The sequence below is a fragment of the Bufo gargarizans genome, chromosome 8 (assembly GCF_014858855.1).
Source record: "Bufo gargarizans isolate SCDJY-AF-19 chromosome 8, ASM1485885v1, whole genome shotgun sequence".
NCBI classification, from domain to species: domain Eukaryota; kingdom Metazoa; phylum Chordata; class Amphibia; order Anura; family Bufonidae; genus Bufo; species Bufo gargarizans.
In genome coordinates, this window is record NC_058087.1 from 178,770,433 (window position 1) to 178,789,217 (window position 18,785).

Below are 18,785 nucleotides of genomic sequence, written 5' to 3' on the forward strand. Positions count from 1 at the left end.
CCTGAACGTGCATGCCGCCGCGCATGCAAGATTGTGACTTCTTCCTGGCCAGAATAGTACAGAGCCGCGTACGTGCACGCTGACTCTGTATATACTGGCCAGGAATAAGTCACCATGGCGCATGCGCGGCGGTGTGCGCGTTCAGTCCAGCGCGCGGCGCGGCCCGGGGGAGACTTCAATCAAGATGAAGCCTGCCCCCAGCCAGAATCCAGGAAGTGAACGGCGCGCAGGCAAGTATGAGCATGCAAAGTGGGATAACCCGTTTAAATGTCCAAACAGGGACCAGCTGAGGACATCCCTGTTTGGAGCTAGTTTTGATCTGAGGCATAGATTTGCATTATTACAGCTACAATATTGATCCAGAAAATGCTTGTCTGGTTCCTCTCTGTATATTAGAGCCCGCCTTGCATATTATTTCATTATTAGATGCAATTTGGATTTTATACATTTCTATATTCAGATAATGTTTGCGCTATTGTGTAAAAGAAAACCATTGAAGCATAAAGATATGGAGGGGAAAAAATAAATCTTTCACACTGTGAACCAAAATTGTCCTTCTTTGACCATCCAAAATGTTCTCCCATATGACTCCCATTGGGTGGGGTCCTGACTACTCATAGCTTTAGACAGGGTCCTTGTTGCTCAGCCTTGCGTCCAGCACTACAGGTGCCCATGCTTTGCAGGGCGTGCTCCTGGGACCACTCTCTTTATCTGTCCATTTCCTCACGTGGAGCCCCCGATACACACAAAACCCCACCACACTGTTCCAGACTCCACTGCACAATTCTGAACTCAAGCAAGCCCGTAACTGCCAACTTTCAAAATGGCCGCCGTGAGGTTTGCGCCAAGGACCACGTGACGCGCCGTTTCCCCGCCCCATTAGGCTCTGACGTAGGAACGTCGCCCTCGCTACTCTGCCTGGAAACCCCGTGAGGTGTGAGGGACACGGTCATTTCGCCATTAGCTGTCGTGAGGAGGAGGAAGAGGAGAAGAAGAACGAGAAGGCGGCGACGACGAGGAGGCGTTTACCGGTGACCGCAGGACTCGGGATTGGGATCGCCGTTCGCTTCGTTTATCTCCTGCCTTTGAAGGCGGCTGTGGAGACCGAGCTGCCCGCAGCGGGACTGGTGGAGCCGCAGTAGGCCGCAACCCCCCCTTCTATTGTGTTCGAGGCCCAAGAGGGATTCACTTGTTCGCCCCCGGAAGGGACTTGTACGGACTTGTGAGGACTGAGGCTCCGTTACGGACTCTGACGGGAATCCTTACGAACTGCTCTGCCCGGGGGGTCACACAGGACTGGACTGGCCGCTCGGGCCCCCCTCTTCCTCTCTCCCCCCCTTTGTTGGGGTTGCTCCTCTCTTCCTAGGGGACTGTGTGGAGGACTGTAACCGAGTGAGGGGGCCTCGGGCCGGGTGCTGGGATGTGAGCGCCCCCCATGGCTCCTGGTGCAGTGTCCCCGGCCTCCCCCATGTGCTGAGGCCTCTGTGTGTGTGCTGTGTGTGTGCCGCCTGTGTGTGTTCTCTGCATTGCATAACCCTATATATGATAATAACATGTCGTGTGTGCACTATAAGTTCTCCTCCAAACTCAACTATGACACCGTGACCTTTGATGGGCTGCACATCTCCCTGGCCGACCTCAAGAAGCAGATCATGGGCCGGGAGAGGCTGAAGGCGGCCGACTGCGACCTGCAGATCACCAACGCACAGACCCAGGAAGGTAATGCCATATCCGTCGTACAGTGTGAATCGGGCTATGTTCGCATTTACGCTGGCTTTTTCGGTTCAGTTACGAAAAAGAAATATATATATGTTGCTGGATCGGTCACGGGATACCCGGTGGGCCTCATTCCCTATAATGGGGTCCGGTGGCAAATCCAAGCGGTGCTGTTTTGTCTGAATCGGCGATGCAGATGTAAACGTAGACTTATGGTTCTTTTGTGTTATCACAGTAACTTTTCCGCCATAACCTGACTGCTGGGATCCCACTGATGCCATGAATCATGCGGCCTGGGCTCCGGTACCACCCAACCCCCGAATGATGTGGCTCCATTCAGTGGGGTTGGGGGTGGTGCGGGTGATGTGACCCGTAGTTTTAGGCGTCAGTGGTGTCCCAGCAATCTGATGTTGATGGCAAAAAATTCATCATTTGAAAATGTTTGGTCAGATTGTAATTATTTGTTTGTTTATTTTTTGACAATCATTTTCTCTAGGGGTGTCCCTGCTCTCTTGGGTCCTATAGAGGGCAGTCCCCACACTTGGTACTCCCCTTTTATAAGCAGGCCCTATAGACAAACTTTATTTTTATTTTTTTCTCTTAAGCCATTCACATGCTTTTATTTTAATAGTTTGGAACTTTTGGGATGGCGCAGTGAGCATGATCTTTATTTTGTTATTTTTAATATGGGAAAATTAGGGCATTTGAATTTTTATATTTGTAATATTTTTAAAACTTTTTTTCCCCTTCTCCCTTGGGGGACTTGGAACATGTGAACATGATCCGATAGCCTCTCTCATAGGCTGTGATGAATTACCATTTTAGTCTAAGGCCTCTTTCACACGAACGTATTGGTTCCGTTCCGTGCATTGGGGACCACAATTTGAATGGGTCCATGATCTGTCCTTTCCGCAAAAAGATAGATCAAGTTCTATTATTTTTTTGCGGAACGGAAGCATGTATTGGAACCCCACAGAAGCACTCCGTAGTGGTTCCGCACTGCATTTCCAGATTGCGGAATGCACACGGCCAGTGCCCCGTGTATTGTGGAACCACTGTATGTGGCCCGCACTACGGCCATGTGAAAGAGGCCTAAGGGAGATTCACTGTCATGCTTTGGAGCTCTGCCACAGACAGGGCTACATAGGAACATACCTGTGGTAGGCTTGGGATCCTTCAGAGACCCTTGAGACTGCCATGGCAACAAAACGGCTCCTCCATCTTGGTGCAAGGGAGCCGTGTGGGTACCAGGGGTCTAGAACTCCTGGAAAAAAATACTTTTCAGATGCCATGGTTGCAATTGACCATGGCGTCTGAGTGGTTAAAAGTCCATGATAAGTGCTATTGCCGATTGTGGACTTTGCCTCCCAGTGTCTGATGTGTAAAACAGAAACCCCTCGTGTATGGCGCCCACTCAGCTCCTGAGCCGGTAACATGTTTAAGGGGTTAAAATCTTCACCACATGTGTGGATTCTGTCCTGGAGACTTTCTAGTCCATGCGGTGAGATTTTTGTGTCCCGCTAGTTTGCAGCTACCATATCCCTACTAATGTTTTGCACACAATGCACACCAGGTCCACATTCTTTGGCGATCACTTCTGATTGCCGTGGTTTTCTGATCTTGTGAGGAGACACAATCCATTTAAATGCCTAATTAAAGGGGCTTGTCTAAAGAGGAACTGTAATAAAATATTAAAAGTAGCAGTGCTTACCTGTTTATTTACCACGCCGTTCCAGCGCCATCACTCCAACACCCGGGCCCCCGCTGATCAGCTGTTTGAGAAGGCAGCGGTGCTCCAGCAGCACGGCCTTCTCAATGTTTACCGCAGGCCCAGTGACGCCATGACTAGTATCAGTGGCCTGGGCGGGGCTAAGCTCCTTTTAAATGAATCGAGCTTAGCCCAGCCAAGACCAGTTGATACTAGTCGTGACGTCACTGGCCCTGCGGTAAACAGTGAGAAGGCCGCGGTGCTCCTGGAGCTGATCGGCAGGGGTCCTGGGTGTCGGACCCCCGCCGATCAGATGCTGATGATTTATCCAGAGGATAGATCATCAGTTAAAACAAACTGTAGAACCCCTTTAAGGGGTCTATCCTGCAGACAACCCCCTTAAAGGGGTTCTGCACTTTGTTTAAACTGATGATCTATCCTCTGATCGCCGGGGTCCCGACACCCAGGACCCCCGCCGATCAGCTGTTTGAGAAGGCATGGGTGCTCCAGCAGCGCCGCGGCCTTCTCACTGTTTTCACTTTAATGGCGCTTAGCCCCGCCCAGGCCAGTTGATACAACTCACTCGGCCAGCGGTAAACGGTGAGCAGCGCCGCTGCCTTCTCAAACAGCTGATCGGCAGGGGTCCCGGGTGTCGGACCCCTGCCGATCAGAAGCGGATGAGATAATCAGTTTAAACAAAGTGCAGAACCCCTTTAAGCATTGGTCACATCAGTGGGGGCAAAAGAGATGTAGAGGGAAAAGAAAGCTGAACGTCTAATGCCACCTGATGTACGGCCTAGTTCACACTTAGTGATTTGATCTGTGAATGTGAGCTGAAACAAGCTGTCTGATCTGTGTAGCTCCACTCCTGGTTTTGGCTCACAATCAGTGAAGTGTGCACTAGGCCTCAGTGGAATCGGCATACGGTGCCACACAGTAACTCCTCATTTACAGGGAGTCAGGTTGCCGGACACCTCTTACCTCAAGTGCCTTCACACACACCATTTTGTTGCAGTTTTTAAAGCTACTGAGTAGCGGGTTGTTGTTGTGAAACCATCCAAATTCTCTCAGATTATCGTATCCACTTTATCAAAACTTTACTATACGTTTTGATGATTTTGTCCTTGACTTCTATGATTGTGACGTTATAAAGGTTTATCTGGGAATTGTCATATTGCAGGAGATAATTCAGCGTTGTATTGTGCCTCCAGTTGTCCATGAGGGCCACCAGTTCTGAGTGGCACAGGAGCCGGACAGGTTGGATTTCTTTTGTCTGATGCCACCTGGACATAAGTGGCTGTACAGCATTATTGGAATAACTTGTGCATTACATGAGGTCCTTATGGGACAGTCACTAAGCAGCTGCTTGTGTCATGGCGCTGTAGAAGCTTGTGCAACGGTTTGGATCTTTATCGATCTTTGGTGCAATTTATTATTTTTTTCTAATGTCCCTTTTTTTTTTTTTTTTTTTTTTTTTTTTTTTTGGGGTGACCCGGTATGCGGAACCACTTTTAATGTGGCTGAAATGAAAATGCAGAAATGACTCCATGTGCATTCAATGTCTGCATGTCCGGTCCGCAAAAAAAAAAAGTCCTGTTGTCTGCATTACGGACAAGGATAGGACTGTTCTATTATTAGGGGACATCCATTCTGCAAAATGCACACTGACATCATCCGTGTTTTGGGAATTTGTGGACCGCAAAACACCCAATGGTCGTGTGCATGAGCTCTTAGACTACTGAGTGTATGGGCCACGGACTGCAGTTTACACGTGGTCTCTGTGCGTGGCACAAGGGTACACACTTGAGTTATTGATTAGTTAAAGCTGTGCCCCCTTTCTCGTCTCTAAGTTCTTTAGGATGCCTTCACACGCTGCAGATTTTCTTGGAGAAATTTCCGTGACTGAAAAATCAGTTCCATTAAAGGCCTGGTTCACATCAGTTTCATTTCCGTTCTTCTGATCCGTCAGAACAGAAAAAAACTGCATCCTGTAAAAAAAATAAAAAATCGCATCCTGTGCATCTGTTTTGCACATTTGGCATCTATTTGAGCAATTTGTCTGAGATTTGTTTATTTTTTTTCGACGGGGAAAATAAGTACATGCATGATGGATCAGAAGAATGGAACATGAAACGGTGATGTGAGCCCGGCCTAATTTGGATGGGGCAGCAAGCACTTGGATTTCTGCAAGGCCCATTCAGGTGAATGGAACCAAGTTTTCCTTGCAGCTTTTGTGGCCGAAATTTCCGCAAAGTGTGAATGCTTCCTTAGGCTGGGGCTACACGGCAATCTTGGGGGTGAACAAGGATTACAGTGTAGCATTGTTGCCATGGATACGAGTTTGGTCGCAGTGCGACTCACAAGTTTGAAGCGACCCCAGAGTCTTAAAAAAATCCAGCAGCTTTTGCGATTCTGGGTTTGCAGTTGCTTCCAACTTGTAAGTTGCGCTGAGACCCCACTAATTTCTATGGCGGCACTGCAATCCTTGTCAGCCCAAGATTGCCGTGCAGCCCGTCTTGTCTGAATTGTAGACCCCCTCGCCCATTAAAACAAAAGGCATTTATTACCTATCCATAGCATAAATGTATGATGGCTGGAGCCCTGCGTACAATCGAATGGTCCCAGTTCCACTTCACCCTGAAGAACTTCATGGAGCAGTGGTAATGTCACTGCATTCAAAGTCTATGGGCCTGCAGACCACAGAGTCCTATAGACTGTATGTGTCTGTGGAGTCGGAAGGAATAGCTCTGGGCTGACAAGTGTCTTGAGGTATTTGAGGATCGGACGTGGACTGCAGCCGCCTGTGACGTGCTGTGGCTCGTCTAGCTGAGTGATGTCATCAGTCTGATGATTCAGTGTGATTAGTTCATGTGTTTGACTGCAGGTTTACACCATTCGTGTGTTTTGTAATTGTGGACACTGAGTAATCCAGGATTTGGATGCTTTGACCGCAGAGCAGCCATCCTTGTTGTTGAGTCTCTGAAATGCATTAGATTCTTTCTCACGCGGCAGATAATGTTGCAGAAATTAGGGGTGCACCGAAATGAAAATTCTGGTCCGAAACCGAAAATTCTGGTCCGAAAATTCAGGATGCCCTTGACCGAAAACCGAAACTGCCTTTTTGCCGAAATACTTTTAAAATACTTTTTTTTTTAATGATATTTATAACAGTGCCATCCACAGACCCCCACCCACCCCATAACAGTGCCATCCACAGACCCCCACCCACCCCATAACAGTGCCATCCTCAGACCCCCACCCACCCCATAACAGTGCCATCCTCAGACCCCCCCCCCCCCCCCCCCATTGCCGCTCCAGTACAGACTAGTTATAAAATGTGTACAATTAATAAGGATTCTATTCATGAGGCCCCCTCTGCAGTAGAACATTCAATATAGCCACACACAGGGCTGTTATCTTAATGCTGGCCGGCCGGGCCACGACTGACGTCACATGCCTGCGCCGCCTCCTTCATTCAGAAAGTAGGCCGGGCACATGACGTCAGTCGTGACGCTGCCGCTCGTCTGCCCGGCCGGCCAGCATTAAGATAACAGCCCTGTGAGTAGGATGTGGCTATATTGAATGTTCTACTGCAGAGGGGGCCTCATGAATAGAATCCTTATTAATTGTACACATTTTATAACTACTGGAGCTGGGGGCCGGAGCACAGTGAACGCACCGGCCCCCAGCTCCTCCTCCCAGTCCCTCCCCGCTATTTTCTGCCGATATGTACCAATATCGGCCGAAATGGATTAGGCCCATTTTCGGCCAATATTTTCGGCCGCCGGAATTTCGGTGCACCCCTAGCAGAAATGTCTGCACCTGAAAACCTGTTCCATACATCTGAATTGGGTTGTTTTGGCAGCAAGCACATGTTCGTCCTATTATAATGAATGGAATGGATTATATGTTGCAGACATTTCTTTTGTATGCGGGTGTACTATTAAAAGGGTATTCCCATCTAGCGATATGCCCCCAAAAGTCTGGGTGTGGGTCCCGCACCTATACTTAGAATGGAGCCTGCAAAGTGTGACTGCTCATACGCGGCACCACTCCATTCATTTCTATGGGACTTCTGAGCACTATTTCCGTGAGCTTCCATAGAAGTGAATGGAACGGTGGCGGCGCTTGTGTGGTGCGCTTCCCATTTACTCATGGGACTTCAGAAAATGGCCGCGCAAGGCACTCTATTTTCGTCAGTACAATAGAAATGAATGGGGGCGGCAATGCATGCGCAGTGTGCCCTCTGGCACTTTGCAGGCTCCCACCTCTGGGACCCGCACCTATCAGACACGGGGGCTTGTATCCTAGAGATATATCCCAATGCTCAAGATGAGAATAACGCTTTAAAGAGTTGACCGTACGTTTTATAAGCTGTCAGGCAAAGGCTTGTTTGTCCCAACTGCGCGCTCTCCCGACTACCCCGCCTGGTGTGCATCATGTATTCTGAATGCGGAGAAAGGAGTATAGGTGCCCATTTATGTTTGGTTTCTGCCAGCCAAATGTTATCCCTCCCAACATTGTTGGCAGAACATCTGTTGTTTTTAATGGAGGGAGAGAGAAGGCAGATTTCAGACTTCTCTGGCAACTTATCTCTCAGAAAAACAAAAGGATTGGGTGTTGAAATCAAACATGCCCCATTCTCCTTCCCTTCAACATGGGGAGTCGGGAGTGCCCTATACATAGCCCCCCCAGCTGTCTGACAAGCAAACACTTAGCCCGTTTCCTCGTATAAGTGATTGGTGGGGGCCCCATGTTCCCAATTTGAATGGCGTCTCATTTGTCGCTACGGCTCCATTGACCTCTGAGACTTGCATAGATCTGTGTGCTGTACTCCTCAAACAGATCTAACGTGTAGATCAGATTTGCTGTGAAACAGGCGGCTATCTGCAGCCCCCACCCCTCGTATAAAAGTGCGTGCACGTTGGGTGATATTGTCACATACCATGTAGGATTGTGGATATGGCTTTGGTTCACAGCACAGGTGGTGTTGTCCTAAATTTAATTTTTTTATTCCTTGCTTTGGGGGACGGCCACCGGTTATGAAACAATCCTTCTGTTGTTGGGAGATCTATGCTCTTAGGGCGTGTTCACACCTGCCATTGGTTTCGGAGTGATCCGTACAGTAGATTTGAAATCGCCCACTCCAGAATTTCTCCACTGCGGATTTGAAATCTGCAATGTGTAAAAAGTGTCATTTTATGCTTTTGCCCAGTCAAATGGGACTAAATGATGTCAGATTTTTGGTCGTGGGCTTGCTATTTCTAAGATAGCTGTTCATCCATATGGATTATAACTTGAAATATTTTGGTGGAAATACTAGACCTGCTGGTTTTTCTTTGGCTTGTCCCAGACCAGAGAGATCTGTATTTTGGTGTGTCGCTCCCTTGGGTTTGCTGTCATTGACTATTGTATTGACCTGTCAGTGGTGAGCCCAAACCGTCCAAGGCTGCAACACCTAATAAGAAATCCAATTATCAATAACAGGTCATTGATGATAGGATTTCTGATTAGATGTTGCAGCCCTGGCCAGTTTGGGCTCGCCATTGACCATTGAGATGCTAAGCCCCTGCGGTGCACACTTCTGGAGCTTTTCTGTCTAATAAAATGTCTCTAGCATTCTGTATAGTGCCCTGTGGACGAATGGAAAAAGGTGTGCACGTACCTCTCACGTGTTCTATAACACGCTGCAATTACATTTATCTCAGGGGAGTAACCGATACCGCCCAGATGAGCTCAGCCTTATGTGTACATATGTTATGTTTTCTCACTGGGTAACCTGGTAGTGTGTTTTCATTTTTATTTTTTTCTCTTCTATTAAAGGGAACCTGTCACCGGGATTTTGTGCATAGAGCTGAGGACATGGGTTACTAGATGGCCGCTAGCACATCCACAATACCCAGTCCCCATAGCTCTGTGTGCTTTTATTGTGTAAAAGAACTGATTTGATACATATGCAAATTAACCTGAGACGAGTCACGTACAGGACTCGTCTCAGGTGAATTTGCATATATATCAAATCGTTTTTACACAATAAAAGCACACAGAGCTATGCGGACTGGGTATTAAGGATGTGCTAGCAGCCATCTAGCAACCTATGTCCTCAGCTCTATACACAAAATCCTGGTGACAGGTTCCCTTTAAGGCCTCCTGCACACAACCGTATCAAAAAAAAAAAAAAGTCTATTGTCCACAAAATGGACAAGAATAGGACAGGTTCTATAATTTGCAGCCTGGCGACATGGATACCGACAGCACATGAGTGGTCTTCTTTGTTTTGTTTTTTGTGGACCCATAGCAATGAATGGGTTACTGTGCGATCTGCAAAAAAATGCAGTTTGGACAAGGACCAAAAAAGCAGACCCATAGAAATGAGTGGGTATGTGTGCACGAGGCCTTAGATTTGAGTCTAAATTACTACAGGAGTTATCTGATGGGCAGGTCTCGAGTGTCTTCATTTTGGGGACACTGCATTAACTCTCCTGAACACAGGATAGCGATGGCATCAATTGTCATGACAGAGCTGTTTTCACATGTAACTGGGGCTCCCATGGATGGCTGGTTCACAGTGGAAAACTGCAGCTCGGATCACATTAACCTGAATAGACGAGCTGCTGCACCCGGGAGCAGGCACTGCACAGCGTACAGGGCAGTGGTGTTCCAGCTCCTTACACTTTACCTGTATACAGTGGCTGCCACTGACTGATGGGGGTGTCAGACCATCACCTATCAGATATTGATGACCTATTATATAGGTAGGTCCTGAAAAAAACCTTTAGGGCCCATTCACACATCTGTTGTTTCTTTCCTGATCTGTTCCGTTTTTTGCGGAACAGATCTGGACCCATTCATTTTCAATGGGTCCTGAAAAAAAATCGGACAGCACAATGTCTGACTTTTTTTTTCAGGACCCATTGAAAATGAATGGGTCCAGATCTGTTCTGCTAAAAACGGAACAGATCAGGAAAGAAACAACGGACGTGTGAATGGACCCTTAATCTGAGCACTGTTTGCTCCCACAGTAGGAAAACGGCAGGTCCAGTTTCTTATCCCTCTTTTAAAGTGCATTTACACTGCACCGACAAGCAGACAATTATCGGGATGGAAGCGGTCCTGCTCGTCAGCGGAGGGGAAGAGTTGCATTTACAAACATCCATCACTTCCACTGTAGGTTGTCCTCATACAACTACATTATTTCTGGGCAGCAGAGTGCTATCCTGAAACAATGAGGTGCCCGCGCGAAAGATCGTTTCATCGAGGCGCCTTTACACGGGCAGATTGGGAAGGAGACGATAATCTGCCCGACAGTTGGGTAGTGTAAATGAGCCATTAAGCGGTGGTCAGATCTGCGTTGTGTGAAGAAGCCTCCTATGTTCTGGTAAACCAAAAAGCTGCACGCTGTGCTATTTTGTCTGACTTTGTGTGTACTGTTGTGGTGAGGCTTCTGCAGAACAGTGTATATTTGTGTCCCTCCATGTCTGACGTCTCTTATCCACCCACTGTAGAGTACACGGACGAGACGGCGCTTATTCCTAAGAATTCATCTGTCATAGTTCGGAGAATCCCTATTGGAGGAGTGAAAACTACAACAAAGACATATGTCATGTAAGTTCTCCTGTAATATGCTATCACATTATGGTACCTAACTACTTTATTTTTATTTTTTTTGTATTGCCTTATTTATGTAGCTTTATATTGTGATGAAGATTGATAAGGTTTCCTTCAAGAATGGTGCAGCGTTTAGTGCTATTCTTGCTGTCAGAAAACTGACTGGCCCCCATTATAAGGCTACTTTCACACCAGCGTTTTTCCTTTCCGCTATTGAGATCCGTCATAGGGTCTCAATACCGGAGGAGAAAACTTCAGTTTTGTCCCCATTCATTGTCAAGCGTTGTTGTGCGCGTCATAGGATGCGGAGCATGATGGATCCGGCATGACACACAATGGTAAGTCAATGGTGACTGATCTGTTTTCTCTAGACGCAAAAGAAAACAGATCACTCCCCCATTGACTTAAAATGGTTTTAGTGATGGATCCAACATGGCCATTTTAGAGAGAATACAACCCGATCCGTTGATAACGGATGTAGACAGTTGTATTATCATGACGGAAATGTTTTTGCTGATCCATGACGGATCCAGCAAAAACGCTAGTGTGAAAGTAGCCTTAGGCTACTTTCACACTAGCGTTCGGGGCTCCGCTTGTGAGTTCCGTTTGAAGGCTCTCACAAGCGGCCCCGAACTGATCCGTACAGCCCCAATGCATTCTGAGTGGATGCGGATCCGCTCAGAATGCATCAGTTTGGCACCGTTTGGCCTCCGCTCCGCTCAGCAGGCGGACACCTGAACGCTGCTTGCAGCGTTTTCGTGTCCGCCTGGCCGTGCGGAGCCAAACGGATCCGTCCAGACTTACAATGCAAGTCAATGGGGACGGATCCGTTTGACGTTGACACAATATGGTGCAATTTCAAACGGATCCGTCCCCCATTGACTTTCAATGCAAAGTCAGGAGTCCCCATCAGATCGGAGTTTTCTCCGATCCGATGGTATATTTTAACTTGAAGCGTCCCCATCACCATGGGAACGCCTCTATGTTAGAATATACCATCGGATTTGAGTTACATCGTAAACCTCAGATCCGACAGTATATTCTAACACAGAGGCGTTCCCATGGTGATGGGGACGCTTCATGTTAGAATATACTGAGAACTGTGTACATTGCTGCCAGGCAGCAGGGGGCAGACCCCCCCCCCCCCCTCCTGTAATTAACTTATTGGTGGCCAGTGCGGGCCCCCCTCACTCCCCAGTATTAAATATTACCAGTGCGGCGGCCTCCCCCTCCCTCCCTCCCCAGTATTAAATATGACCAGTGCGGCCTCCCCCTCCCTCCCCAGTATTAAATATTACCAGTGCGGCGGCCTCCCCCTCCCTCCCCAGTATTAAATATTACCAGTGCGGCCCCCTCCCTCTATTTATTGGTGGCCGGGCCAGTGCGGATTCCAAGTATTGTGAGCAGTGCGGCCTCCCCTCTCCCCCCCCTAATTAAAATCACCCCCCCCCCCATCATTGGTGGCAGCGGAGAGTACCGATCGGAGTCCCAGTTTAAATCGCTGGGGCTCCGATCGGTTACCATGGCAACCAAGACGCTATTGCAGTCTTGGCTGCCATGGTTACTTGGCAATAAATACAAGCATTATACTTACCTGAAGAGCTGCGATGTCTGACCGGCCGGGAGCTCCTCCTACTGGTAAGTGACAGCAATGCGCCGCACAGACCTTTCACTTACCAGTAGGAGGAGCTCCCGGCCGGTCAGACATCGCAGCTCTTCAGGTAAGTATAATGCTTGTATTTATTGCCAAGTAACCATGGCAGCCAAGACTGCAATAGCGTCTTGGTTGCCATGGTAACCGATCGGAGCCCCAGCGATTTAAACTGGGACTCCGATCGGTACTCTCCGCTGCCACCAATGATGGGGGGGGGGGGGGGGTGATTTTAATTAGGGGGGGGAGAGGGGAGGCCGCACTGCTCACAATACTTGGAATCCGCACTGGCCCGGCCACCAATAAATATAGAGGGAGGGGGCCGCACTGGTCATATTTAATACTGGGGAGGGAGGGAGGGGGAGGCCGCCGCACTGGTCATATTTAATACTGGGGAGGGAGGGGGGGCCGCACTGGCCACCAATAAGTTAAATACAGGAGGGGGGGGGGGGGGTCTGCCCCCTGCTGCCTGGCAGCATCTGCCAGGCAGCAGGGGGCAGTCGTGTACACAGTTCTCAGTATATTCTAACATGAAGCGTCCCCATCACCATGGGAACGCTTCTGTGTTTAGAATATACTGTCGGATCTGAGTTTTCCGAAGTGAAAAATCAGATCTGAAATAAACAGTTATGCAAACGGATCCGTTCTGAACAGATGCAAGCGTTTGCATTATAGGAGCGGATCCGTCTGTGCAGACACCAGACGGATCCGCTCCTAACGCAAGTGTGAAAGTAGCCTTAGTCAGCGGGGTCGGTCTTGACTAAACTGGTACACATTCTGTTTAGAAATGAATGCGATCTGACTCTTCAAGCTATAGGAAAAAAAACATACTGCAAAAAAAATTACAGTGCGATGTGTGTGCACCGGGGTATCGTGCAAAGACCCCCGTTGTACTGACAGGTGTTCTGCCTGGGGGCCCCATTTCTTCAATGCATGGAATAGACTGCCCTTCATTACAGAGGAGTCCAGTAATAAGAGGAGTATGTCGCGCAGAGCGCTCCTACCGAAATGCTGATTTGTTTTCTTTCTTTCTTTGCTTTTCAGAAGTCGCGCTGAGCCAGTGAGTGGACCGTCGAAATCAGTATGTAACCCCACAATCACCCCTTTTCCTTATACCTCTTTTTCTCCAGCCGTTTTAAGCTGCAAGCACTGACCTGCCCTTTTTTTAACCCATTGTGGTTCTGTTCCATTTGCCCTATGTGAATACTGTGTATTTTCCACACTGCCAATGACGAGCACTTTGTGTGAAAGTGGGTGCTCCCTCTGCCACTGTATTTCATATTGAATGCTGAGCTCTCTCCTGTCACACAGGACCTCGTACCGCCTGTATGACTGGTCACTTCTGTGAACATGATGTCATGTTCTGTTGTGTTCTTACTGCCATATTTGTACTGTTTACTGCAATAAAGTATTCCATGTGATTTGTAGTTTTTTGCAGAGTATAAAATGACATTTTTGCCAAGGAATGTTTGTTCTTCTGCCTGACATTGTGTTTTCACATTTGTATTTATTTTTAATTTTTATTTTTTTTAATGGTTCATGCTCTTGCATTGCCCTTTTCTAAATGAAATGTTCTTATTGCAGTGTCTTGTGTAACTATAAGCTATATTGAGTTTTCAGATGACCTGTTCTCATTACACCCTTTCCACGCTGGACTGCAGCATTGCTTTAGTGTCACATGATGGGTCAAACACCATTATACTTTTTACATGTACATATAAATCTATAGGGACCAGCCCAATAATTTTTGCTATGAACTTGTCAGAAACAAGGCCTCCTTTGTGTAGCCTAAACCTTTCTGCCAAGGACAAACCAGCCTTCCACCCACAGCCCGTGTACAGTAGCGGAGGAAGAGATGCTTGTGTTAATTGCATTTAGCATTTATAACACAGCAGCCTGTTGTACCTAAGGATTCCAGATAAACCAGGCCACGGTTGCGGGTCAGCATTTGACCCGATGTACTTCGGCCATGTCTCATCCTAATATCTTCCAGATCTAGTTGGCTTTATTCTAGCTCTGCCTATCTGATCAGTATTCTGAACATGCACGGGGGCTGTGGAGGAGAGCAATCTGTCATTTATTGCTTCCTCCCTCTTGGTAGATCTGCAGATATGGCAATTAGTCAATGATTTAGTATGAATTTCTCCCTGGATAAAAGTGAAGCTTCACAGTAAATGCTCTGTTTATGGACAGTTATTTTTGTAGGTTTGTGGTGGCCTCCTTTGGTGGTCCATTCACTGACTACATGTATCTTCAAAAGGGATGTCCACACACCGTTTTTAGAACAAGCTATGCTACTTCTGTAACTAGAGTTGCTAAAAACGGCCTAGCTTTCTATACTATGCCATTTATGTAGCTCCTATTCACTGCAATGGGAACTACAGAAACAGCGGAGTGCCGGCTGTCTCTGCAGTTTCCAGAATCCCAGCCACCTGAGGTTGGCTCTTGGTCCCATCTTGCCCTGGAAATGGCGGGATGGGACAACCTGTTTAAAGGTGGTCTTTGGTTTAAGAGAACATTCACACTGAACATGGGATCTGAGAGACAGACAGCACTGTATAGAGAAGCCGCTGAGCGGACTGCTGTACATCTGACTGCTCTCTTTCTGTGCACATATAGGAACAGGGTTTAAAGGAATGAAATATAGGTTATGCTGAATATTTCCCCATAAAAGCTAGCGGGGTCATTTATTAAAGGGGTTATGCAGTTTTTTTAAACTGATGAGCTATGCTCTGGATAGATCATCAGCATATGATCGATCGGCAGGTGTCTGACACCCAGGACCCCCGCCGATCAGCTGTTTGAGAAGACAGCGGCGCTGGCAGTAGCGCCACAGCCTTTTCGCTGTTTACTACAGGCCCAGTGACGTCGCGCCTAGTATCACTGGCCTGGGTGTGGCTAAGCTCCATTCAAGTGAACAGAGCTTAGCCGTACCCAGGCCATTGATACTGGTCGTGACGTCACTGGGCCTGTGGTAAACAGCGAGAAGGCTGTGGCGCTACTGCCAGCGTCGCTGCCCTCTCAAACAGCTGTTCTGCAGGGGTCCTGGGTGTTGGACCCCCGCCGATCAGATGCTGATGATCTTTAAAAAAAACTACAGAACCCTTTTAAGGCCTTAATAAAGCCCTACGCTGGCGGTGGTTCTGACAAAGTTATGTAGAGGTGCTAGCCTCTACATAACTTTGGCGTATCTACCGCCGCTTCTAAATCGATGCCAGCTCCCTTGCTAGCATTGATTTTTAGACAATTTTCTATGCTTAAAACAAGTGTAGACTTGGCATGAGCAGGGATTGCAGTGCAAAGATCCTTTGTGCTTCAATCTGTGCCAGAAATATGCCTAATATACACATTTCTGGATAGTAAATGACCCCCCCTATATTTCTATCTGTTCAGCTCTTCCTAACATGATCAGACTGCATGTAGAACATGCCAGGTTTCCTTTAAGACAACTTCTTCTTTTCCATGTCTTGGTATAATATACAGAGTTAACACATCCTCTTGCTGTGGAAGACATGAGGGCTACATTCATGATTTGGGGAAACTGGCTGCAGCGGTCCCTCTTCTGGGAATACCAAAACAAAGTTTCTAAAGCTCTGTACACATTGGAGATTGTCAGTGGGGAGGGCAGTGTAGAAACCCTCACTTGCAACAAAGCTGTCACAATGGTGTTCAGAAACACATAGTTTGCAACTCTTTATGCCAGAAAAGTGGCATATGGGGAGGGGCGGGGGGGGGGGGATTATAAATCCCCCCCCCCCTATTGTGTTGGGGACATGTTTGGCATATGCACTGGAGCATACACCACCAGTTGGTATAGGCACCCATTCACCTGATGGGCTGGTATATGACCACACTGTTTTTACATGGAAGCTTTAGGGTTGCCTATACAGTAGCATATGTCAGAGGCTCCCAATGTATACCTCAGACAGGCAGCTTGAACACAATGTTCTGAACAGAACATTTAGAGATTTATTTTTTTCTGCCACTCCCAAGCCTGGCTGAGCCACTGTACACATGGCTGGGACCCTCAGATGACAGGACATGCCCTGTCTGGATCATGTTTGGAATATTGGTAGGACGGGGCACACAGCTGGGCACCTACTGGCCTGGTATTTGAAGCGAAGGGGCTCTTTGAGCACCAAATTCCATTTTAATTACTCCAGTTATACATAAAAGTAACATTACAAATTTACTTTAAAGAATTATAGTGTTACTAAAATTAAAAATATCCAATTATGTAAGAATGTAGTCAGACTATGTCTAATGGGCCCTTTACATGGGCAGACAAGTGACACTATCATTGCTAACCAGTGTCGCTAGTGACTCCGGTTAGTGATGATCTTGCGGTGTAAATGCATCACCGATTTCCAGATAAACGAGCAAAACGCTTGTTTGAGTAATTGTATCATTTGTGCAGTGTAAAACATCACTTTCCAGTGGCAGATCCTGCTGCCGGGAAACAACGAGATGGCATGGGTGATCGCTCCTCCCCATACTCTGGAGGAGATCGCTGCATTTAATGCACCGGTGTCCTCCACTAGCGATCAGAAGATTGTCAATCTGCTAGATCGTTGTCCCGTGTAAAGGCACTTAAAGGGTGTGCTCACATAATCCAACACATCATGAACCTATGCGGTCATTCAGTGGGGTTAGTCCTTGTCGTTTTTTGTGTGCAGCATCTGTGGAAATAAGTAGCATGCTACTCATTTTTGCAGTGGCTTTAATTTTTTTCTGTGGCACAGCCAGAAATCCACGCTGACGTTTTTCCATAGCATGTGAACAGTTTTTCAGAAACCCCATGGGATACAGATCTTCCTTGATTTGACACAATCCACATGTGAATGCAGCCTGTAATACACTGAACCCTGCTGTTCTCATGGGTCTTTGTTCCTAGAACTGACCTTTTTTTGTCCACCCCTTTATCTGTCTTTCTCTGCGCTGCACTTTTATCAATTTATTTTCTGTTTGGCACCTGATAAACAGGTGTATAAAGCCATGGACTGATATACCGTATAAACCAGATTGAGATGTAAAGTTCTTGCTGCCTTATGGAACAAATGGATAATTTCTCTGTTAAATCCTCTTGGTTTTGAGCGCATCATTCTGTACACAAACCTGCCATTCTAGTTTGAGTCCTTTATCTAAGGGCTCTTTCACACGAGCAGATGCCGTGTGGGTAATCCGCTGCGTGAAAGAGAGCCAAGCCCCGTTCCGGACAGCAGAGAAATGGAGCAGTAACATGATTGATAATGCTTCGTGCCTCTGTGACCTTTTTGCTACAAAATCACGGTGACAACTTTATCTCACTGATTTTGTAGTAAAAAGGTCACAAAGTTGTCACCGTGATTTTGTAGCAAAAAGGTCAGAGCATTATCAGTCATGTTACTGCTACGTGTCTCTGCTGTCCGGAACGGGGCTTGGCTCTCTTTTACGCAGCAGATTACCCGCACCGCATCCGCTCGTGTGAAAGAGCCCTAAAGGTTTAAAAAGGTTCCTGGACAATCCCAAGCCTGACACTGAAGCGAAGATGTATCCAAAAACTCTAGATCTTCTCCTTGTAGGTCTGTATTGCTTTCTAGCTCTGAAGAGGGTTGGTCACACTTTTATTGGGCTAGAGGGGACAGTGGTGCCCGAGGGCCCCATAAGGCTTATGTCTGGTCATCTGTAGTAGTTTTCCTCGGGCGTATTACAGAAATGCTGGAGGGAAACTGATGCCGGTACTGATACTTTTTTATGGGATCATTCCTGGCATCCAGTGCATGCAAAATATTTCTGCCAGTCATTGACCAGCACATACATCAGTTGTGTCCATTACTGATATGTGAGCCCAGCCTTAAAGGGGCTGTTACAGAGCAGGCCATTAGGAGACGATACCTACACTAGACTTTGTGAACGTTCAAATTCATCTGGCAGAACCAAGCGCTGCCACACTGTGTCTGGGGCCCAACAGAGGAAATTATCCTTGAGGCCCAGCACATATATCATCAATAAAGTAACAGGTTTTGAATCGGACATATAGACCTTAGTGGCAGGTGATTGTCTCCAAAGACAGCCAAATGTTTTTTTTTTGTTTTTGTTTTTTTTCTCCTGGATCTTTGGGGT

The 18,785-nt window shown here is 47.3% G+C and overlaps 1 protein-coding gene across 2 annotated transcripts in view; it reads left to right on the plus strand.

Moving 5' to 3' along the window:
- Nucleotides 1-925: 925 nt before the first annotated feature.
- Nucleotides 926-18,785, plus strand: part of LOC122945011 (E3 ubiquitin-protein ligase RBBP6-like) — a 40,910-nt gene continuing 23,050 nt past the window's right edge. For both annotated transcript variants that reach the window (XM_044303799.1, XM_044303800.1), the window contains exons 1-3: nucleotides 926-1,719; nucleotides 10,930-11,029; nucleotides 13,728-13,764. In XM_044303799.1, coding sequence (XP_044159734.1) covers nucleotides 1,554-1,719; nucleotides 10,930-11,029; nucleotides 13,728-13,764 — 303 coding nt within the window. In that variant the 5' untranslated portion in view covers nucleotides 926-1,553. The remainder of the gene's footprint in view (nucleotides 1,720-10,929; nucleotides 11,030-13,727; nucleotides 13,765-18,785) is intronic.